The sequence below is a fragment of the Orbicella franksi genome, chromosome 2 (genome assembly GCF_964199315.1).
Source record: "Orbicella franksi chromosome 2, jaOrbFran1.1, whole genome shotgun sequence".
Classification (NCBI taxonomy): domain Eukaryota; kingdom Metazoa; phylum Cnidaria; class Anthozoa; order Scleractinia; family Merulinidae; genus Orbicella; species Orbicella franksi.
In genome coordinates, this window is record NC_138146.1 from 3,907,012 (window position 1) to 3,932,343 (window position 25,332).

Sequence of the window (25,332 nt, forward strand, 5' to 3'; positions counted from 1 at the left end):
AACCCAGCGTTTCTGTGGAAACCAATATAATGAATATGTTTCACCAATTTCCTTAGTGCAATTATGGCGCAGTGGGTCCTAATCTTACAGTACACAGCAATTTTTATCTTTAATTTTTTATTTATTTATTTATTTATTTATTTATTTGTTTATATAACGAATATGTCTATATTAAAAAAATAAATGAAACATTTACCGAAGCACAGCGTTTTCTTTTCCAATTCTTAAAAAAGCATTATAAAAAAAAAAAAAACGTTTACAAAGACACAGCGTTTGCTTTCCGATGAATAATCATCTGGAGCTTTTAATCATTCGAGAATTCGTCCAGCACATCGATCAATTTCGAACTCAAAATAGGCTACCCTAGTCGAGCCCTAAGATATCACTAGTGTCAGATAGGATTGGGAAGGAAAAACGATGAAGACGAATTGAAAACGAGTCGGGAGAGCTCTTATGTCTAATTAATTATCAAACTGTGATCAGCTTGTTAAGATGCAAGCTTTTGTCAAGTTTAATAAAATTTGTGGAAGCAGATTCAGACTGGAGCCACCTTGAATTTACCAAAACTTTAGGGTGGCTCTGATTACTATAACTTGTTTACCAATGATAGGACATTTGTTTGATATCAGTACTGTCCTGTAAACTGAAAAAAAGAGTTGCTATCAAAGTAGACGTGCTAAAACATTCTGGAAACTGTTGTGACCCACCTAAAAGAAAAATATATGTTGTAGTTAGTTTACCAATTCTCTTTCAGAAAAATGGAAAAGAAGATGAAGTTTTCTTGCGTTTTGATGCTATTGGGGGCAAATTACTTGCAACTTTGTTCTGCGTGGCCTTGGCGAGGTATGGCTTCGAGAAACAAGTTTTAAAATAAATACTATAATGCTTTGTGTTCGATGATAATTTTATTTTCTTAAGGGCAAATTATTAGTGATGTAAATGGAATTTAAAGTCAAACAGCGAAGACGGTTGACGGTCATTTTTTTTCCATACTATTGAAATCTTTATGAAAAAATTGCTTGGCATATGTGACCAAAAACCTACCGTGGGTGTAATTTTATATTTTTAACAATTGTTTAGCAGATAAAGCGAGCAATAGATCTTAGTATTAAGAAAAAAGTTTACTTTCAATGTTATTTTTTCTTTCAATTTTGTACCCAGTGAGTACGAGCTTCAATTCAAAGCTAACCACATCTTGGACCGATTGCTAACATGAACGTATAACTCTCTGGGCCTCTTCATATATTCAATTTCCAAACGGGATATGCAAAAAAGTTACTATTTTACTGCGAGATTTCAGGACAGTTCGATCGTTTGAAAATTTTAAACGATTTGTATGAATGGGAACTTGCCATCCCGCAGCATTTTCCTTACATGTCTTGCTATTTTATTTTTATTTTTTCAAAAACGAAACATCTCGCGCTTTGACGTCAGTGGCCTCAATATTGGCAATGTTACTTAATTTCATCATCACGCATTCATTTCTGGTAGCTACTTTGCTCCACGATATACTTTTTTTTATGCGCTGGCAAGGTCACTTGACCAATTATCAATACGCACATGTTATAATCGGCCATTCTGAAGAAATTGGCACCAGCAATATGTCCCACGGGTGCATTTTTCATTCTATAGAGCGTTTTCAATGAATCTGAATGGCTGCTGCCCACGTGAGTGAGAACGCTCTACGGAGGTAAAATATATAGAGAATATTACATGGCCGTACGGAGATACGAAATTTATCTTCGAGTGTTGTAAAATATTTGAAATATTTTACAACACTCGAAAAGAAATTTTGTATTTCCAAGTGACCATATCCACATAAAAAGGTAGTCATGGTACAAATGTATTTTATTTTTTAAATTATGAGATTGATATCAAAAGTGCATTGTTTGAATCAAGTTCTCAGTGTAGGTCAGACAATAATAATCAGGTGAAAAAGAAAGGAGAGAAGAAAGAAAGTAAAGCGAGAAAAATGTTTATAAAAGCACCGCAAATGCATGATAAACGTATGGTACTTATCTATAGAGAGTCTTTACACATACTTGATTTGCAGCCGCTCCATCTCAAGGCGGATGGAATAAAATCGGTCAGGCGCAACCAGTTTGTGTGGAGCCAAGAGATGATGGCTATGGTCATTTGCAGTACGATGGCGCGGATAAGTCGCAGCGATAAAACTCAAGTATAAGTCGGGGGCAGTAAGGTAAGATGAGGTCGAACCCATTTTAAAGTTCAGTGCTTAACGTGCTAAGCAAAAGCGAAGCCAGAATTGACTCTGTTGAGATACAAACCTTGTTACTTTTCAAATGTAATTTTTTCCTGTTACATGGTAACTAATTTCTCATTTCCAACCCAAACCGTATTAGCGGCAATGGACAAAGGTTGATAAAGCAGCGCGCAGACTGTTGCAGAAGCCGAATGACATACAGCATTAGATACTACCTCTGCAATAATGCTTGCAAAAATTTTAGAACGGAGCGAACGAAGTGAATTTAATAGAAAATGTGTGCAACAAGTACTCATGTACAGTAGTGTATGCGTCGTTAATCACTCTTGCCCCGGTTGGTCAATTTCCGTACCCATTAACGTAATTTCGTAGTGGTGAAAAATTAGTTAATCAATCACATAATGTCCTTCTGGTGACCATCTTGCTAATTATCAAGGTCTTTATAGTTGACCCTGTTTTTTTAAAGTTAATATATAGATTTAGCCAGGCCTAAAAGTTGAGCTACTGGGCCGGGTAATTGTTCAAAGCCCACCCAAGATAAGCGGGAAGTTTGATTTGAGTTTTGTAACTTTGGAGTGAGGTTTTCTGTTTGCATTGTTTGGCCTTCTGTTCTGAGTTTGAATTATCTCAAACTGCACAAAACATAAGCAAATAAACATTTTTATTCAAGAAAAATTTATACTTCGGTTAACACAGTTCGGGATGCGTTAGCCGGCTTCGAACAACCCGGCTCTGATTACAACTAGTTAACCTGGCTTCAGCCTGCGATCCAGTTGAAAAAGCAGTACATGGGCAGCGTTCAACTTCAAAAAACATGTGACCTCCATGAGCTCTAAACTTGAGCCCGCAATACGGTCACGTAATACAGGTCAGCGGATCCCTTGTTTTGGCAGGTGTCAATTGATCACAACATGGATGTCCAATATCAAAGACGTATGAGATATACACTATAAACCAAAGCTGTATGTCTCGGTCAAACTATTACCTGCTTAGCTGAAGTATGGTCACCATGTTGCGAATCGTCGTCGTCGTCGTGCGTGGGCGCCCACGAGCAATACCGCTAGCCATGAAAACCATGAGAAAATCCATCATGGGTTTCCTTTTTCCCCATATAAAGTTTTTTTTCCCATTTAAAGTATGGGGCTCCGCTAAGCGGCCCTTTCGCCCGCCAGAGCTCCGCTATAATAGAAAATTAGATTTTGCATTGGTTGTTTTTCACAATGCTACACAGATGTGTCGGCGACGAAGCGACTGACAATAGATGGGGCTGTCCGTCTAAGGAGGATCCCCTGAACATCATCGTCACAGACGAAACCAATCACGTGATCTTTCCGGAGGTAGAGTTTTTAAGCGAGGAACCCGGGATGTGGTACTCTATGCCTTTCGTTGACGCAACGTAAGAACAGTAAATATATATATAGTTTATGACGATATGTGTGTAACAACGACAGCAGCAACAACAATAACAATATACATTCCCCTTTCCACTCCATCCTCCATCCTTTTTTTGAACCCTGATTAACAATAATGTTAGTTAGGATTAAAGAAGATAGTTAATATGAACAAGATAACAAAAAAAATCTGAAGACAGTTTCGTTCTTTGTTTGTTGTCAATCAATCAATTAATCAATGAACCAATCTATCAATCAATAGCCCATTTCTGAGTTACCTTGTGCCTCTGTTTCAAAACGAGTTCTCGTATGAAAATGAGTTTGATTTGCATGAAAATGAACCTGGAGGCGGAACTCATTTTCATATAGCTTCCTATGAATGGTTTCGGACAAGGACTGGTTTTGACACAGGCGCAAGGTGGATCGTTTTGGATCGATCATTGGTTTATTTACGACAGTTGTTAGACCATTTGTTCAATTAATCAATCAATGGGCACTTAGTTATCAACTATAATTTCCGCGTAAGTTCAATTATGGCCTTCTCTCTGTCACTCAACGCTTCATCCTCCTCTGTCCTCACATTAATATACATGTAGGCATGGTCTGGATAGTAGCAGACATGTTAAAATTTGAGGAAACAACACAGCGCTTTTTAAAAACATGTTACGACAGAATCTTCTGTCATCTTCAGTTTAAATTACAAAGTACAGAGTTGAATATATAGTGTACGCAAAATGCTAATTGATTGTAAGAACAAAAGGAAACATGACAATGTAAAATATTACAAAGTTTTAAATTCACATGATAAAGTTGAAGATTTAGAGTAAAACTTTCTTTGTAATATTTTACATAGTCATGTTTCCTCTTGTTCTTATAGTCAAATAACATTTTGCGTACACTATATATAAACTGTGTTACTTTGTAATTTAAACTGAAGATGACAGAAGATTCTGTCAGAAACGTGTGTTAAAAAAACGTCGTGTAGTTTCTAAAACTTTTAACATGTAGGTATCTGCATTCCACCTGTAGCCCCTCATTTCCCTCTCTCAATTCACGTAGATGATTTCATGATAACAAAATCCTATTCATTTTCCTCCAGAGACTCTGATGAACTAGTCTTCGCTGATTTTGCCCACCCATTTTACCTGAGCAAGGGAGATGTAATGAGGTTTTGGTATGGAGAATATTTGACTAACCACGTCTCCAGTTACAACCAGGGTCAAGTATGTTTCCACGTCTTCGCACTATTCAAATAACTACGGGAACGTGCTGTCTTCATGATAAAGTTCACAAGAGCTTTGATGTCAAGTCTGTCTTAAGCAATAAACCGATTACATTTTGGCTTCCAATAAACAGAGGTTAATAAAGGGCATGTTACGTATCTACACTTAGTTTTGTCTTTACTTATTTATTCAACAAATAAGTTCAAAGTTACAAAGGTTTAATTTAACTACTACAGATTGTTAAATTAGAGCCTTTTTCGCTTGAGTGTTAATAGTTATACTTATTTGCTTTTGTTTTCCACTGTCACGCTGAGTGATTGGCTTAAAATCTCGCGCCACTTCGTCATCCAATCAGAAGTAAAGCCAAAACGTGGCTCGCTCGCACACTTTGAGCTTTGACTGGTTCACTGGATTGTCTGTGTAATTGTGATTGGGTAGAGCTCGAGTGGTAACTTTGAGTTTCGTTTGCAACACTCAATTGAAAACAGTTCTATTCCATGAAGCTATCGCTATAAACTACACAATTTTATTTACAACATTTATGCACAGACAGGTGATTTCTGCTACGATAGTTACCCCAGTACTGATTTTCGCTAGTTCATAACCTTGTTTTCTGCAAGATGAAATAATTAACCCGAACGCGTAGCTGCGCAATCCCAAACAAAATTCCTGGCCGACCGTAATCATTCCGGTCCTAATATTGTTATTATTTTAATTCGTCATTTCTATCAATCATTTCAAGACTCACTGAAAGAAAGCATGTCTTCATTCTCTCTTCTTTAAGTCCTAGGAGCGGACGGAAAAAAATTGTTACACTTTTGAGGAAAAGATTGAAACTACAAGGCAATTTCTTCTCGAGAAGCCGTTATCCTTTAATCGAGAACCCAAGCCCATTCGCGATTCATGGTTACTCTGAGCTACTCTTATTGCCTGACAATCTAAATTGAATGCTCAGCGAGACTATGCTTCAAGCCCGCTGTCGGCCAGAGGCCTGTGTCTTATGAAGAGTTGCGTATAAATTCCTTGCAGTTTGTTTTTTTCTCCCATCCCTTACCAAATTGGCGGATCCAAGATGCATTGCCCGTGACGTTACGCCGCAATTGACACATAGTCACGGCCACTAATTGACACTAAAATGAGCATTTGTTGGACATTATACACACCATTTAAGTTCAGTTACTATAGCGTAAATACTTGAGGGAATGCTTGCGGGCAATTTCTGCATCCCTCTGTCACCCGCCGGGCTTAAGGACGGAAAAATAAGCAAAGCCTGAGTAACCAAGCTAAGAGTCGGTGTAAACAAGCCTGTTCGATTTTCACCAGGACATTGCCCGTTTGTCTGTTTCGTCCTCTTACACTTATCCTTCGTTGCTTCGTTATCCTTTTGGTATGGAGGATTGATTTTCTATTACAATTTGTGTCCCTCTGATTGAGAGTCATTGTCTGTCTTTTTCATGAGACTTATCTGCCTGACAGACTGTGGCAAGGAATCCGTGTCTTTCTTGGTCTCAGATAGCTCATACACTCCTCTTCTACCTAGGCCTGCAACTTGAACGTACTCCATGGACATACCCTGAGTTAAAGTCGTGTTCGATGTCGTATTGCTTCCTCGGGATCGCACCAAATTCTTAGCAGGGCTAAAGCAGCTTCTTAGGACGTCCACATAAGCGCGGCGGAAGTTTCTGTTAAGTGCTATGTACAGGTAGGGATTGATGGATGAATTCCCCTGTGAGACGCCAAATGCGATCAATTGCCACAAAGAGGGAATTTTATAGTACGTTTCTCCATCGAAATAGATGAAGAAGTGCATCAAATGGGCTGGCAGCCAACACAGAGAGAAAACAATAACGATGATGATGAGCATTTTGATTGTTCTCTTCTTGCTCATTTCTGCGTGTCGGAGATTTGCGGCGCTCGGATTTCCAGGAATCCTTCGAATCCAGAGCTTAAATGAAACAATACTGTAGAAGATAGCAATGATGAACAAGGGGACTAAGTAGAGAGCGATAAAAATAAAAGCGAAATAAATGCGCGAAGCTTCCCAAGACCTAGCCAGAGGCTCCCAGCTCGCATAGCAATGGTGATAACCATCCTGTAAGATTAACGACTTGTAGTAGTACAGGTAAGGTGACATCGATAGGCCAGAGAGGACCCAAATAACGGTGCTCACCACCCAAATCTTGCGAATAACGCTGGCGCGTTTAAAAGGGTACACCACGGCGAAGAAGCGGTCCAAGGCGATGACAACTAATGTGAGAACGGAGGCCGCGATGGACAGTGCAACTGAGAAATGAAGTATCTTGCACGTGATCATTCCCATGATCCCACCGAACCAGCGACTATTTACGTACATATACGCAGCCGAGTAGGGCATGGCGCTGAACGTCATCAGGAGATCGGCTATGGCCATGTTAGCAATGAGACAATTGGTGACGGATCTCATGTACGGCTTTGTCAACACGATGAAGACCGTCATGACGTTTCCGTTGAGAGACAGGAGGAACATCAAGCTGTACACCAGGAGGACAACGATCTGGTGTGTGGTCGACGGTGGGGCCAAAGGGTCCAGCTGAGAAGCGGCATTCGAGGAATCTCAAAAGAGAAATACATAAACGTGTGTTATGAAGTGAAGAAAGTCAGAAGTTTCCGATATCTTCTCATCTTTAGCAAATACAGTCTTTGTGTATGAAGTGCAGAAAAAATAGGAAATCCTCCGAGATTTTCAAATCCTTAGATGTACATTAATTTAACATCATTGAAAAACAACGAATCATTGCTTTGCTCTTTAGGACGTGACTTCGTAGACAAACCTGCAATTAAGTTGAGAGTACAGCGCCCAAAACATAATTGAGTTACCCTTTCGGCTGCGAACTGGTAACAACCATAGCCAAATTGGCTCTGTTTTGGAAAGATTACATGTTTTAATCCTGAACCTTCAGTTTCTTTTAAACTGCGACGGTCATCTTTGTCTAAATTATTCTTCACACGTATGTATCAGTGACATGCCTAATATTTTCTTTATCTTTGTATATCATCTCTAGATCTGACAATAAAAACCACATTACAAAATGAGCGGACACGAACGCGGATATATTGCACAATTACATTGTTAACTTGGAAAAAATTTATTCACAAAGCCCCAATTTTATATGATTCTACCCATTTTAAACCACTTTTCCTTCCAATCTAGTAATTTTTTCTCAATGACCAAGATATTAACGCTCGTTTACGACTAAACATCTTACCACGAAGCATATGCGGAGTGAGTAGCTAGGCGCAATAGAATTAATTGTCCCTGGTGACGATTTTCATTCATTAAAACTCTCTAAAAGTGAAGAATATTTAGAGTACTTACCGTTTGTGCTCGATATATTCATTTGTATGTTTCAGTGCTTGATCCCAGTCCTTGAATTTTTCGATAATCACAAAAACCTTCGAGAAGAAGCGAGATCAATATTATAAAGCCCAGACTGTATTGTAGGTGAATGTATTGTGAATGTTCAGCTGATTTTAAAGCTCGCCCATTGGATAATTTCCGTGTCAAACGATATGGCATCCTCGCTACCAATTTAATCGATAACAGACTTCCATTAAGATCATGAAATAATTGCTATTTTTCTTCAAAACTGATCTTTTATCATAGTTTGTTTGCTCGATTATAAACCCACTCCCCACAAGAAGTCAATAATGTTAGTTGTTATCGATTTTTAAAAAACGTCGCACGTACGTAAAGATATTTTTTTCTTCCTAATAAAAAAAAAAGGCAATAGGTGGCTTTTAGGTAGCAAATGATGTATTGTGAAATATGAAGAATTGCCTTTTTAGAGTTCGTTATTCTTCAAATTCTCAAAATACCTAGATCCGCCTTGTAGAAGAGTGTGATTTACATGTTTCTCAATTTGGCCGACAGCTTGAAGCACTAGCATTGTAAGACATTCACATTTCTCTGAAAATACTTACCACAAGGTAAATATGAGGGAAATAATGGATGTAAATAAGTAACGAACGTGCTAAATGTTGCTATTTATTGCCGGTTTGTTCGTAGTTTTCGGCAATTGGATATTTTTGATGGGTTTTACAATTTCCTTGTTTAGCGAAGACGCGGCACCACGAATGAAAATTACGTGCATTTGTCGGCAAGTTTTAAGAGTAGCGAACATAGTGGGTAAAATAAATGATTTTTGGATCCATTTTAATGGTTCTAAAGTGTTTTACCCTGAAAGGAAGCAAATACGAGGAAATTACCAATAGCAACAGACATTGATTTACGCAATTGCTCGTGGATATACCAAAAAAAATGCTTTTCCAGACTTCGATAACACATAATTAATTAAGATGGCGTCACTGAAAATTAAAATGCGGTTTATTATTTCTTTCTTGGCAAACGGAATTAACTTGAAGAAAGTTTTCATAATTTTTTTTCCAGTTCAGAAGAATTTCTGACTATTTTTTCGTTCAAATATTAATTTAAATTGTGTAAACGAACATTGGGTAATTTTCTCTTTCAAAAGGCATGACCGCGCCTTATGACGTCAGTACCTTAAAGAGAGTGCGAAAATTGATTACTTTCGTTATAATCTTTCATCCCTTTCAGACCTGCACCCTTGAGACGTCTTAAGAGGTCTAAGAGGAAGTGTCTGGATATTTGCGAAGAGCAACAATAAAAACATGTCAGAAGAACAGCCGAATATACTTAGCATCGAGCTATTATAGACAAAACATGAACTGAGGCTAATATCGTTCGTCATATTCAAGTTCATGAAACAATTGGAATTCTTTGTTGCACCAGCAATTTTCCTCAGATATCACCTGGTAAAACAGTTGTTATTCCCCATTATCACGTTCACGTAAAATAAATAATTTGTTTTCTTCTTTCTGCACTGATTTCTACGAAATTTCTAAGGCCCTGTTCACACTACGTCGAAACAATTCGAAAACGGCGTTTTCAGACTTTTTCATTTTGAAAACGCATCAAATGTTTTCCGTCCTCACTACACCGGAGAAATTTGAAAACACAACAATCAATGGTCATTTTTGATTTATGTTCGAGGAAAACTCGGACAACGAAATCATATGATTATAGTGATGTCACCGTTTCCGAAAAGCTCCGTTTTCAAAATGTTTTCCGTTCACACTTCAAAGCAAGGCCGGCGTTTTCAAATTCCTCCGGCCGATTTAAAGAGCGTTCTCGAAAACTTTCGTTTTCGTAACGGATTAGTGCGGACCGTAGAAATAAAGCTGCGTTTTTAAATTTCTCCGGCAGAGTTTAGACGTGGCCCCAATAGATAAGGTGCGTGGTTTCTCTTTTCGAAGTTGATATCTCTCCAATTACATGTATGACACGCGAGGAAATGTAAATTTATCAAAATCTCCACGGGAAAATTCGCTTGCTGGCTTTTTTTGGCTATTTTTCATGTGCAATTTCTTCTTTAAATTCATTCAAACTGTATTCACAGTAGTTTTGAAACGATGAATATGGAGGCAACAAGGCAATATAAAACAAGACATGAAAAAGTACAAAAGGGCTAAGTTGTGGAGATGTGTTCAAAGGTGAATCTTTTGCTATGGAAGGAATTAAAAATCTTTAAACATTGAAATCTGGCACCAGTTAAAACGAACGTCTTGCTTACAGGCTAACTCTTGATGCTTCTATATTTTAAAATAGGAAAAAATTACTCGTGACATGCGGAAATTGAAGTTCGATCATTTGCGTTTTTGTAAACGGCCTATTGTTCCCTGAATCGATCAGACTGCTTGAAAATTTTTTCAGCCTGAGTTTATCTGCTGTGCGATATTGAAACGACAAGATGTCAAACGCTGGAAATGTTCGTAACTAACACCGCTTTCACGGGTATTGAAAGTTGTTTGTTCACACTTTTCTGAGAATAAGTGCCGGCTCGCACCTGCTCATTTCGAGCTTTTTTTAATTTGAAGATAAAAAAAAAAACTTTGCTCCTAGCCTTATGGAGACGACTGTGAAAGAACAATTTTTTTCTTGTTGCTGTATATCTATACTTTCCGAAGCCCTGGACAGACTTTCAAACAATGTATTAACAGCCCTTTTAGCTCTTTTTCTGTCAAAAAAGTGATAAGGGAAAACAACAGCAGCCTTCTTTTGTTTACTATCACATTAAATCAATATGATCATGACGATTAACCGTACATTTTTAATGTACATTCGATTAAAAAAAAGGAATTTTTATGTGAAAAAACCACTAAGGACCGTTCTTTGTGGTAGAAATAATGTCTCAAGAGATATGTGAATATAATCAATATAAATCTGAATATAAATGAATTTAAATGTAGACAATACGGTGGACAATATGTGGACAGAACTTAAATATAAAGTTTCATTTTTCTTTCCACCTTGAGAGGTGGCGACGTATTAGAGAAGCGTTCCTAATACAATTTCGTTCGGACGTGTTCCTTTCAGAGTTTGATTAAGTTGACAATATGTTAAGCATTCCGCTTGTCATTTTTTTTAGCTCGCAGTTGCACTTGATATTTTCCGGGTACCTCTAAACATTAATAACGAAATGAAATATTCAGCTAACGAAGAAATTTTTTGCTTTCAATCTGAATACGTAATTAAAAGCCTACTGTACCTTTTTTCAGAGTTACCAGAGCAGGGCAAGTATGTCTCTGTTGATGCTTTTCGTGAAATTAATACTCGCTGACTGAAGTGACGCACTTTTGTAAAAAAAAAAGTAATTGACCCAATTACGTCGTGGTGAAAAAAACGCAATTGTTTTACCTGTCACGATCAAATTGTATTTGTCATTTTGTATTCAATCTCAAGTAAGTAATCTCGTTGAACTTCCGTTTATGAGTAATTGTTTCCGATCTGTGAGTGATAAACGTTCCGCTGTAATCGCGATTTTTCTCACATTTCAGATGGTAAAAAGAGCAAAACGTGAACAAAAATGGACAAATATGCTCTTCCATTTGATTATGACGTAAAACAGGCATTAAATTTGACGGTAGCTTCTTTAGCCTTTTATACAGATGATGATCTATGCTAAAGTAGAGTAGTAACGGAGAATTAAAACACAATAAATTGCTCATTCAACTTCTCGCTTACGTTTGTCATTAAAATTGTTTTTATCTACTACAATATTTGCCGCCCAAATTTCATTTTTCTCTGCAGGAGGCCAAATGAAGATATCGCAACTCGCCGGATAAAAATGTTAATCCTTCTATCGGAAGGAAATTAATGGCCAGGATAAAGTGGGGCATCGGAAGTTTTGTTGTCAATATTGATTTCGGTATCTCTAAACTGACTATTAGTGAAGTTGTAATTACAATCACGCGTTGGAAATTTGCTTCGTGCAATTGCTTGTTTTATCGGGTTTTTAGAGCAATTTTCCAAGCACACCAGGTAAACGAGTGCCGTGAAATAATGACACTTGAGAAGTTTTAGTGTTCTGGGTTAAACATGCAGTTTCAAAGTTTTAAGGCTTTTAAATTTTAAAAGGGTTTTATTTGTAAGGATAACGAAAATCTGGCCTATCCTCAGCAGATCAGCTTTTGTGTATAATTCGTGGACAGTACAGATAACTCAGCATTCATCAAAAAATTATAACATAGTATTGAAACTTCACACATTTTACAAATGTTGTTGTTGTTGCTTTTTTTTGTTGTTGTCGTTAAAATTATCAAGTTGAGGTTTATCGCTGCAGTTTTAGAGCCAAATTCATTGATTTTTACTTTGTGATAGCCTATATTTTAGTTTTAGTAAGGTTTCCACTTCCCAAAGGCGATTTGGCTATTTATTCTCAAGATAAGGCAAACATTATGTCACTGGGTTTTTTAGTTGGTATTGGGTTATGCCCGGCTGTTGTGATAGGGTTATAGGTTTAAACTTCAAAAAAGGTTCACCGTTTCTTAATAAGCGTTGTCTAGAAAAGTCTTCATCCCATTTTATGCTTTTGATATACTCCAGTCTGGGTTTTTTTTATTATTATTATTTTTTTTTTTTTTTATCCCATCACTATTAGTAAAATCAGACCAATTATTCAGTTCCTCAATTCATTTTTTCACGACTTTTTAAAAATCGATTTTTTTTTTCCTTCGAACCATTGTCTTTTTCAGTGGACAGTCATGGTCTCTTTACAATATGTCTATCTCTCTTATCTCGCGGCGACAAAGAATTTATAGACCTCTATGTCATAAACTTCAAAGAATACTAAATATATATCAAGAGATTATCAAGGTGAGAGAGTGAATCCCCCATATAGGCCTTCTACCCAAGGTAATCACTCGTAAGTTATTTTCAGACATGGTACCAGTTCTTCCGAGGATGTTACTCGCGCGATGCCTGGACAGTCGAAGCGACTTTCTCGAAACTACCCGAGACGAAATGGCGAAACTACCTGAGAAACTACCTGAGACGAACGTCGTTTTATACGTTTTGGTTTCGTTTCATACCAGAGATGTTGTCTGCACTCTCAGCCGCCTTTTTGTCAAGCCGGGCTTTCGTTTGTTTTTCGTTGTTTGGCTGTTCATTATTTTGCCGTTTATTCGGTTTCAGGAAGTCGGCTACGAGTACAATGGCTGTTGAAGCGTGCGTTACAATTGTTTGTTCGTTTCTTTGCCAAAACAGCAACGTGAAATGGCCACACTCTACATATTCGAGAAAACGTGAACTATACGACGGCCAATTATTAACATTTCTCTTTCGAATTCTGAAGCTGTCTTACATATTCTGTTTGAGCTACTTCTGACAGTATAGACAAACTGAATGAATCTAAATTCTCGCGAGATTCGTAGGTTGAAAATTAAGTCGTTTTCTAATCGACGTTGTCTTTGGCGTTGTTGCCGTTGCTGCTTAAACTGCTTTTTGCTGCTTGGGCAGCGAGCGACTGCCTGCACTTTTGACCACCTGTTTGTTCGGTTGCCTAGCTTGTGTTTGGGCGTTTTTTCGCTTTGCACTCTAAACATCGCTGCCGTTCATTCAGTTGTTATTGTTTGTGCAGGGGACATACGTCTCTTATTTAAACTCCTATCAAAGCTTCAAAATGTACTGAAACATACCGAGAGCCGAAGCTCCTTTGCTTGTAATCAAAATATCAAAGAAGACTTATCCACAGCGTTGGAGGTTTTCCGGCCTTTCCTTTGCTTTGAAACGAAACGAAACGAAACATAAACAGATCCTCCACGAAAACATCCACACAACGCGCGATTAATATCCGCAGAAGAATAGGAATTCTCTCTCTTACCTTGATAATCTCTTTTATTATATGGAGAAGAGTGTTTTACTGGGAACTAAACCACTCGTAGATTCCATACGCCATTTCATCCGGGACCCGAGTGGCGTATTTTCCGTATGTCACCTTTGTGAGTGTCGTATCGTTCAATGACGTCACGATTCCCGCCTTTTGCTTTTGTTGAATTGGTTTCAATATTTAGTCTCCATATAATAAAAAGAACATTACACGTTGGCTCGAAGATATGAATTTTATGTTCTCGTGGCAAGAACACGAGAACGTAAAATTCATATCTTCTCGCCACCGTGTAATATCCTCTATATATACATGTATTGCACGTGTAATAATGACCATCGAAAACCAATATTGTTTGGCAAGGTTTAAAGTAGTCATGCTTGGTAACCTTTCCTTGTCTATTTTGTGTGCTGGCAGAATAGCAAACTTGCCAATATCTGGATCTCATTTCTAAATACGAAAACACACATTTATCATATTAAAGATAGCGGTTTGGTAGGATCCTTTGAAAGCGCGTGTTAATAATTCATTCATTGTTAGCGTATACATAAAACAGTGTGCAACAGCTGCCGTATAAAGTAAAGTTCTTAATATAAAGTTTCGAGCTTTATAAAATTAACTTCTTTGGTGCGATGCAGATCTTCCTCGGCGTTGACAGCGAGGCAATTCCAAGAAAATCTAAGAGGCTGCATGAGCACTCCAAGGTTACTCGACTCACCTTCCTCTTAAGAGCGTCCCTTTTCACTGGAAACAACTTTATAAAGAGATAAGATGGGCGTATGGAACGCTCACGGGTGACAGATTGACATAAAAATGACAGCTTATTATCCGTCCTGCTCTAATCCAAACCGATGGTAGAAGAGATCCCACGAAAACCACTGATTTATAACACCTGACAGCCATGAAATATTTTTCCAAAAGAAAATTGTACAAAATAATTGTTTCATGCACAGTTTGCCGGCTGACTGACATTCCTGCATTCAAAATTGGTCATTACTTCGCTGACTTAGTCAGAGTCGAGTTTCCGGCATTTAAGGTTCTTATTCTGACGGTTGACATTAAACTATCAATGGAAAGAAACTTGGGGTAAAAGTGTTTTGATGACATAACGCAGGCTTAGTTTTTGGATTATTTTTCAGAAAACATCATCATTTCCTGAGCGAAAATTTAGGCACATTTCATTAAAACACTACGAACAAACCACCGACTTGAAACTTTTGTATCTGTTTGTAGTTATCAGTTGTTTGTATACTATCTGTCGAAACTAGAAGAGAAGTATTTTGAGTTATTTTGGCCATGTACAAATTACCTTTACAGCGAAGGAAACCTGAAAATAGCAGTTTACTAAGATAGAAAAACAGCAAAGAGATAATAATAAACCATAAAGGAACAAGGATGGTTAAGGATGGAAAAGATTAACATGGATTACAAACCGACGAACTTGAAAATTTAGGCTTAACTTTTCAAGATGCCAAACCGTGACGTAGCTCCTTTAACGTCAGACATTTAGACGAAAGCTTGTTATTTGCGCTTATATATTCGATGTCCTTTCGACTCAGGACTGAAGTCGAGTTTCGTTTCGAACGACAGAACTGGGTTGAACCGCCCGTACCCCATTGTCAAGACTTATTTTCAAATTTTGGAGAATAAAACTATAGCTCAATTATTTACTACAATTTAATGGCCAGAGATAACACAAAACCGAGATAAAATACTATACAATTAAGAAAAGAAAAACCATAAGGATGGTCAGCAAAAGAGGTGACCAATTACCTCAAAGAAAGCTCCTTGTTTTAATGTCCTCGGCACGAGTGGAGTCGTTGCTATCAGCACCAACACCATTTCTTTCAATCACAAACGTGCGAATAGTTGTTGGCTTTCCAAGAGACGTTTCAAGCTGGATTCAGTCTGTTCCGTTTTGCATATTTTAAAATTTCAGTGAAAGCCGTCTGGTCGACAGTTAAATTTTGATTGGCAGCACGTGACGTTTGCATATTTAATTGTCGCTTTAGTCCCAGTATGCTTTTTATAGCATGTTCGGTATATTATCTGACCATCAGGAAAGTGGTATTTCTCTGTACCATCACGCAAACATGTGATAATTGCACTGTGACGTAAAAAGAAAACGACGCGGTTAAAAATATCGAGAGACAGGCGGCGAATCTCACGATTCCTTTATTCCAAGAATTAATGCCTTTTTGTTTAGTCAGTCGACGTTTTGTTAGCAACCACTTATGACTACCCTTTTACAGGGCGGCTCTAACTCAAATGAACAAATTAATTGGACTTTGAGCACCATTTCTATACTAAATTTTGCAAAAAGCAATAAGCAATGAAAAGAAAAATATAAATAAGTGGGTGCAAAGACAACTTTTAACGAGAACCAACTTTCAACTGATAGTCATTTTTGGGCGGCGTAATTGAGGCGCCGGTACGGTGGACAGCATCTAAAAAGGTCTCGGAGCTTATTAAAATGACAACGAGCGACCATTCGCATCATAATGTTTGCAGATTTTGAACACTTCTTCTTCAGGTGAACAAGACAAGCGAGTTTTTTTTGTATTGGTGGAAACATATTCATCCGTCACTTGGTGTTCATGATTAGCATTTAAATTAAACTACACCTTTGAACGGCTGCCATGTATGGGTTTGTTCTTTTTTTTCGTTAAATTCTGACTCTAAAGAATTGTTGATATTTCCGCTGGGATTATACCTAGCTGTGAGCAGTTAGTTTCTCCTACGCCGACGGTGCTGTTCGCAGTGTACTGGGATTCATAAAAAAAATGTTTACTAAAGATCGCTCACGTTGATACCGGGACAACTGGAAAAAATGAGATTGAAGAATTTGTCCTTCAGCTTAACTACTTGTCATAATTCAGGATGCGAAACTCTGGAAATAGATCTGGTGGGGCGTACGGCAGACTGTATGGACACAAAACGACAAGCAAGAAAAGGAGATAAGGAGATAGATAATCTCCTTTCGTTAAAATATTCTTAACCTCCCACCACTCTTGTCAAGAGATCGCCCAGTCTGAATCTCAGTTTCCTACAAGCAAAACGCGACGTTCACATTCACACAGTTTCTTGCAATACCCCAAAAAGCCGGACCGCTCGGTAAAATTTTGAAAAAGATATGAAGCTCTTTAGAAAACAAAAATAATAGGATAAACACTGTTCCTGGTGTCCCAGTAGTTTACATTGTGTCCGTTAAATAAACCAGCATTTGCAAATAAACAGAAACTTGTTAAAAATCACAACTGGTTGGAAGCAGACAAATTGACTATGTGCAAAGAGAAAGAAAAATATGAGCCCGGGACCTCCGGATTGCAAGACCAGCGGTTTTCACAGCTCGAACTCAAATCAAATCACAAGATAATCAATCTCAGTATGTCGTTTACATCCCTGTTCTCATACATCAGACCTCGCGCTGCCTATTTCGCGCCTTTCACCAAGGCCAATCGCCTGTGGACGAAACAGGGAGGAACCCGTTTTGTGTACTGATCATTGGGCGAGTGTAGTCGTCAACAACTTTAATCCGTTATTATGTTTTCGGCTCGAATAAACTTTTCAGGAAAAACCACCTACCACCAAATGGTCTTCCTAGGCAAGGGAAGACTGTTTTAGTTTCTACGATTTCTTTTCAGCTTTGCAACGAAACTTGGCTGCACATTAATTTCGATGTTTTTATGTCACTAACGTGGACTCAGTATTGCATGCAGTGCAAAAAATTAAAAAATATATATCTTAGAGTGCAGAATTTGGATATTGCTTGGTCTGCTAAAGTTTATCCACAATCGACGAAATAAATTTTAACTGAACACAAATCAAAACTTTCAGTGAGATGGAGCAGCGGGCCCATTGAAACCAAGAAATCCCTAGGTGAACTCTTTATAATTTTGTGGGAGACATAAGTTTTAACTGACCAAACACCCAAGAAAAATACATTTACCGAATGATGGATCTGAAAATTTCATCTGGAGCTCCTACAGTCTATTTGCAAGAAAATATACGATTTTACGGTGAATATGATTTCGGTTCGGCTTTCATTAAAAATGTGTTCTGTGTGCAAGTACTTAGAAGCTCTTATGCGCGCAAAACAAAAGGTTTGTTGTATAATGGGCGAGAGAGCAACTATCAAATGTAATCGCAACTGTGACTTACTGTGCAATAGAGAGTTCCCTTCGCTTTGTTCGTTGTAGCCAGTTTTCCGAGATAATTTGAAGATTTGTGGTTTATCTCACTGAAACTGGGTGTTGAACTGAATAAAATCAGAGACTTCATCTCTTTTAAGAGAATTCAAATCACAGGCACACATCTATTGACAGGTTAAAGTTGGCTAATTTGCAGAGCAAACTAAATTCAGACATCACATATGGTATAATTCACACTTCCACGAAAAGTCTTGACAGATCCAATGGCCACTTGTAGTAAAATCAATTTTGATTGGTAGATTGAAAGAAATCGCATAATTGTATCATTTCCACCAATGTTGGCGCAGCTGCAGTTTGTTATTAACTGATCAAAGTGTAGTAATTGATTATAAAGTTTAAAATAAAGTTCGTTTACACGGTAAGGCTTGTTAGTGAAACAAAGGGTGTTTTTCGAATTGTTCAAAAGCTGATATCGTACGACACAGGAGAGAGACCATCAATTTTGATCTCTACTTCCGAAATTGAAGATATCCGGGGTGTATTTTATAAATTTGCCATTATTGTTAATTTACCTACAGGATGTAGTAGATAATTTGGAAACCTGGTACAATTTTAGATCATTTATCTCGTCGAGACGGTAGTAGAAAATGCAAAGAGATCGTGTCAACACCTTCAACGCCAAGCAGTGTGTAGTCACGTAGTTTCTGTCGTAACAGCAATTCTTCGGTTGGTTGTAATTTTTTTTTTTTTTTTTTAAACCAAATGATACTTTTTTAACCTTAGTGTTCAGAGTTGTAGAAATCGTGAGATCGTTCTTGGAGGCAACCATTGATTAAGCAAACGCCTGTTTCAAGATGCAAATTACATCCATGCAGCTAAATACAAACATTTCCTGTCAGTTGCAGCGGTATATTTCATTAGCATCCGTCGCTTTTCCCCACGTAACACCCCACACCACCCCCTTCCCCAGATTTTCCTCAGGGGATCCACGAAGAACGGTCAGGAATCTTGTCAAGGGCTGGGTGTGAGTGGGGTGGATATGGCCACTCTAAGGCTAAAAAACACACCAAATTAAAAGATTCGTGCGTTTCGAAAAATATTCGAAAGATTATAACAGCAATAGGCACCATTTGACTTTGAAATGTGTTCGGAAAGTTGTCCTTGGGCATTATCTGTCCCTCGAAGCTCGCAGTGTTCTGCGAGCATCGCTCTTGGAAAACTGTTCGCTCCTCGGGTAAATATTGAAGCACATTTCGGCGCCAAATGGAGGCTATTGTTTATTTATTACTTTCTTCTAACCTACATGTACTGTAACTTGTTGTAAGTATTATTGCGAAGTAAGCGAAGTAATATTTTTTCCTAAATGTAATGTCTATATTTATGTATAAAGTTACGATTATTAATAATAATAGTAGCAATCTAAGTAATAATGATAAAAAATAATAACAATAATAATGGTAATAGTTTTAAGCACAAATAGCAACAGTAATGAAAACTGAGTCAGTTTATTATCTGATTAACCTGAATTTATTAGCATCTTGTTTGATGTTACAATTACTTGTAACTTGTACTTGTAACCACGTTCCATACCTAGCTCCCACAGTTCGAGGGTTTCAATCTAGACACTTCATACACTCAAACAGAATGCAATAACTCTCCAGTTGATCAACTTATAAAAATATCAAAAGTTACACTGTATGAAAGCTGTCGCATCAATAAATATAATTCACAGCTCCAAGTCAAGAAACACGTTGAATAATCTAATTTCTCAGAAATCACAGTGTTTCCCTAAGAACAGCTCTTCCTAAGTTCATCAGCCACTAGTTTAAAAACTTGTAAAAATATCAACAGTTGCAGTGTAAAATGACAGCTGTAGTATCAATAAATATTTACAGTTCCAGTTCAAGAAAGCCTTTGAATAATGTAGTTTTCTGAAAAATCAGTGTTTATTTAAAAAAGGGCTTTCCTTCTTCATCAGCCCTTACCTTAAAAGCTATATTGTACTTTCTAACATGGCCACGTTTCCTTTATTCTATGCCAATGCCTCAAATTCACTATAGAATTAGTAATTTCGTAGTATCCTTAACACCCTATGAAGACCATGAAGTGGTACAGGAGGGGTCATAAGATAAGAGGTTGAAGGGAGGGGGTGGTCTAATTGAGTTTTTAGCTGTTAATTTAAGTTACTGGCAACTTAAGTTTCCTTGCCTAGAAAAATTCTTGTCAAATCTGCCAGTCGACTGACTTGTGCCCCACAAAACTGACAAGCAGGAAACCAAATTAGACTATTCCTAGTGTCCATCAACATTTTAACTGTCAGTCCCTGCCTGGAGTTATTGTAAGCCTTTGATTTAAATTTAATGCATACCAGAGATAGTATTGTTAGTGCCATAAATATACATGTATTATACATGTACAATCATTTAAAAGCTGCGCTCCCTTAATATTATACTGTAAAGTTTACTTTGTACCATTTTGACTTGAGGTTGACTCACTGGCTTGTTCATCCTGCTTTGGGACGAACTGCAGTGAGTCAGAGAAGATTCAAAATCTTGAGGATACACCATCTGGACTATCTCTTAAGAACTCATGTCCTAAGCCATTGCCGCATTTGCCACAGCTTACCTATCATCACATTAATAACAAGAAGACATGAGTTTGTGGATGTAAATGTCAATAATTTTGACACAACATTGCTCTTCCCCAGGGGAAGCATGGTGGCCTCATTGTCACAATATAGTGTGCTTGACTCTGGATTAATCGGTCTGGGTTCCATCCCTGTCCAGGAACATCATGTGATGTGCTCTTGGGCAAGACCCTTTACTCTCAAATTACTCTGTCTTCTCAGGGGTATAAAATTAATGGGTACTGGTGATTTTAATGCTGAAGGTAACCCTGCGATGGACTAGCATCCCATTCAAGGGGGAGTAGAAATACTCCCAGGCTGAGTCTTCATGCTACAGAAACTGGGATAAGCACCAGTCAGATGGGCCACTTGGCTCATATACAGACTTCACCTACCTACAAGAATTGCTCTTCCCCTGATGCTCAATATCCATGCCCACCCCCACAGAATTCATTAAGGGACAGGCCCCAGACTAATTTACTGGGTATGAGGCCAATTTTTGCCTGCTTGGTTTGGCCATCTGGATGACAGTTATAAAAAAGTTTAGTTGAAAACCTTGCCTTTCTGCTGACAATGCTAATGAAAACCCTGCCAGCATGAAAGGGCAATGGGAATTCTGACAGGGTGGGGGATCTCCAATGCACAAAACACTTACAGGAAAGAGTATGAAGCTGAACTCAGGAAATTCTGAAGAAGTGAGGGTGGGGTATTCAAACCAAAGAATACCTTCTGTGGGAAGGGTATAGATATTTTGTAGAAATACACAGGCCAAGTACTTGTGTCTTGGGGCATTAAACTAGAAATATGTTGTGACAGGCCTTGGCTGGCAAATAATTGTTACCTGTCAAGAAGAAGTGAGTAGGAACTGTACATGTAGTTACTGCAAAGATGGCAAAGTTGAAGCCTGTGTACAAACCAACAGTAGGTCTGGTGGTTTATCAGGCCATCACCTAACTCTGATTTCTTTAGTACATTAGCGGTTTGCTGAAAAAGTACATTAAATAAAAATAAAATTAGAGTTCTCCAAGGTTTTGATGTTGCTGACATCATTATCAAGGTGAAACTATTTACGTGAGATCACAAGCAAATGTCTTTTATTATAGTTCCACTAGTTCCCTTAATTTGTATATTCACACCATGATAAAACCATCATTTTTACCTTGATCATGATGTCAGAAACAGCGGAATGTTGAACAACTCTAATTTTATTATTTCTTTAACTTACATGCATGAAGTACATGATTGCATTTGTAACCTGCAATCAGGTATTCATTTTGACTGAAGTATTGTTATCCCCCCCCTGGATGGGATGCCAGTCCATCACAGGAATGCCACTCCCCCCTCCTTACCCAGGCATCCCTAAGAATTTACACCAAGGTATCCATTGGAGAGATACAATTTAAGAATTAGAGTAAAGCATCTGACTAAAGAATAGAACACAACACCCAGCCTGTACTTGAATTTTTGCCACCTGGACCAACAAGGCTCCTTCAATGGCAACTCAATGTCAATGTCAATGTTTATTTATTATAACACTCTCATGGAGTATAAATATATAACAATAGAATTCTGAGTGGCCACAAAACAACAAACCAAGAGACTATGTTGGAACCTCATAATTATTAATACATGTATTCATGAAGAAAATGCAGTGAAATGTGAACAAACAGCTGTACTGTTGCTGCTGTTCACATCGCTCTTGCAATTTCATCCAACAGGTTTTAACAGTCTTAATACACTGATCTTGTACTTGACTGTTACTAAGTGAGACTACAGTGTAATTAGGCACTGACAGGTACATACAGTAGCACCAAACACCTTTAGCTCCAGCTACATGTACATGTACTATGTGCAGGCGTGGTGACATAATCTTGGACAAGACATGTTACTCACACAGTGCCTTTCTCCACCACTTGCATAAATGGGCAACTGTGAATTTAATGCTAGCAGGTAACTAGCATCCCACCTGGGGGGAGTAGAAATACTCCCAGCTACGTCCCATGCTGCAGAAACTGGGATAAGCCTGAACTGTATGAATCAATGTCCTGATGCAGACTGACACCTTTTTATCCACATTCTATAATTATACCCAGTAGGATAATTCAATTGTATGATGCACAACTTAACTGTGGCTGAGGATGGATGAAATAAGGAGACAGAGAACTGACGTAATTTATCTTGATTACCAATCAGATCTAATAACAGGTAATGCACCCAATCACATACATGTACCTTCAATGCTTTTGCCTTGCTACTTTGTTGAGCTTCAGTCTCATCTTTTTTTGACACACTATCAGCCCTTATGGTCTCAGTAAATGCTGGCCAAGGTGTGTGGTGTTGGTACTTAGCTTTAGCACTAAACAATTCATGACCACATTTTGGACAAACGTAAATCCCTGCCAAAAAAAGAAAAAAAAAATACAGTGACCGTCATATTGTACATTTTAAAGGCGACTGTTATACAGACACTGCCTATTTAGATTTTATAACATAACTAAAGCAAAGCGCGCGCTCTGATTGGTTAATTTAGCATCTACTATTTGCCCATGGGTGTACGCTGCTGACGTGTGTGCTAATGTTTACAAAGCAAATCTTTTGACAGACATTGTTTCCAAAGTAATGGCCGACGTTCTTCTGCCAGAAATGCGAAACTGTCTTCACAGTTGTCTGAAGATGAAACTTTATCGAGCTACTGGTGTGCAGTCGGTTGTCATGAATGAATTTTCGCGCGCTTGTTTTCTCTTGTCATGTAAGACTACACAAACATTTTTTTGTGATGTAGCTCAATAAAAGGACTTCTGTTGTTCCAATGTCTCAATGTTATGTTATAAAACAAATGGTAAACGCCATAGCGTGCATTATTGAGTTATGGATGCACTTGGGAGGTTTGCTAAGCACTCAAGAAGCTAGAGTCGCACTAGGCTATCGCCTCGTGCAACTCTTACGCTTCTTTCGTGCTTAGCAACCTCCCGCGTGCATCCATAACTCAATAGTGCACACTATGGCGTTTACCATTTGTTAATTGGAGAGGACATGCATATGGTACCTTTAAAGTTCCTATGGAGATCACATCCCTCTAGCCCTAACCATCCTTCTCCCCCCCCCCCCCCCCTCCACCCTCTCCTCCCCTTCCCCCTCACCCCCTCCCACTCTCTGTCAGGAAAATCAGATATGAAAGTTCTACTTATAGCTTACTGCACAATGTCCTCAGCAGATGACTCAGGATGACTCAGCAATGGCTTCAAGTTTTTAAAAAACAGTCGCCATTTCAAACTCAGGCTATGGTAGTCTCGACGTTTGCACTTTGCGAATAAAAATTACCTTCTCTGTGACTCAACTGAGTACATTTCAGAGTGCCGATATAGAAAATTTTAGTTTGAGTAATAACGTTTTTTTCTCTCTCTCTGTCCTGCACAGTCACACGTACATTTGCTTCAATTTGCCGCTCATACATAATCATGTACTGTGCATTTTGAAACTTTCCCTTCAACCATTGGTATCCTTGGCTTATCTAAAGGAAATTGTTTCTACCTTTAAATATCGTATAAACCGTCAACCAGCTTTTGACAGCTGGGTGAATTAGGTACGGTCCGCGAAAGATATATAGTCGTAATCTACAGCTGAGTTAACGGATAATAATTTGCAATTTCGACGACAAATATACATTGTTCGTAAGATTGTGAGAAAAAGTCGAATTTTACACAACCTACCTGCTTCAAAGTGGTCTCTGTACTTTTCGCTTCCTTTCCAAGAGCTAAAGGACATGATAAATGCCCTGTAAAAGCCGTGAAAGCGTCCGTGAATTCCTCGAACTTAGATAATGACCCCGCGATATTTGATAACCAGCTGTTTCACCTTACATTGTCTTAGCCGTTATGTTATTTCAACCAGAATGCAACATTTGTTGCCATCGTTCAAGTGGTACCATGACGAAAATCGCATCTCTCCTATCTAAGCCATTTTAAAACATTAACAAGAAGTCTTTATGAGAAGAAAAATGCCGTTTACTATTTTCAAATGTCTCTTTTCGTTCCTGAGATATTCAAGTTTTTAAAATATGCAAATTACCAAATGATGACGTCATACACTCAGCCAAATTTTGATCAAATATGATGAAGAAAGATATCTCAGCCAATTTGTATCAGAAATGTTTGATTCTTTGCAGTAGGACTCTACTAAATGTGCTCCACAATACGAGCTCGACAGTTTTGTTACCATGACAACATACTGGGTTCCAGATCTCCCCAATATTAAAGGCTTTTCTGGCCACCTTTGGCGATCCATTTTGATATTTGCTAATGGTGTCTCATATGCACGACCCAGCAGGCATATAAATATGTGAGCTCGAACTCCTGGCCTCGTTTAATGTTTTTAACCTGAAAATCACTAACATATTGAAACCAAGTGGGTGGGGACTGGAAAAGAGTGAGTTGCCATGGGAGCAGAATTTTTCATAGCCGTAGGTGTGTTTCCTGTAGAACTATTAGCCTACCAAG

At 38.2% G+C, this 25,332-nt stretch overlaps 1 protein-coding gene and 1 pseudogene across 4 annotated transcripts; both read right to left on the minus strand.

Moving 5' to 3' along the window:
* Positions 1–5,012: 5,012 nt before the first annotated feature.
* Positions 5,013–19,031, minus strand: LOC145477774 (galanin receptor 2a-like). Of its 2 annotated transcripts, XM_081455592.1 has the most exons (3): positions 18,221–19,031; positions 8,194–8,270; positions 5,013–7,430 (listed from the first exon to the last, which is right to left on the minus strand). In XM_081455592.1, exons 2-3 carry the CDS (start codon positions 8,213–8,215, stop codon positions 6,247–6,249), a joined length of 1,206 nt encoding a protein of 401 aa, XP_081311718.1. In that variant the 5' UTR covers positions 8,216–8,270; positions 18,221–19,031; the 3' UTR covers positions 5,013–6,246. The 2 variants fall into 2 exon arrangements, with proteins under 2 accessions (XP_081311718.1, XP_081311719.1); XM_081455593.1 differs by lacking the exon at positions 18,221–19,031 and having other exon boundaries at positions 8,194–9,067.
* A 665-nt stretch (positions 19,032–19,696) lies between these two features.
* Positions 19,697–24,695, minus strand: LOC145477775 (methionine-R-sulfoxide reductase B1-like; annotated as a pseudogene). Of its 2 annotated transcripts, XR_014048148.1 has the most exons (3): positions 24,547–24,685; positions 23,069–23,232; positions 19,697–20,835 (listed from the first exon to the last, which is right to left on the minus strand). The product of XR_014048148.1 is annotated as a methionine-R-sulfoxide reductase B1-like, transcript variant X2 (transcript). The 2 variants fall into 2 exon arrangements; XR_014048147.1 differs by lacking the exon at positions 19,697–20,835 and having other exon boundaries at positions 20,843–23,232; positions 24,547–24,695.
* Positions 24,696–25,332: the final 637 nt, after the last annotated feature.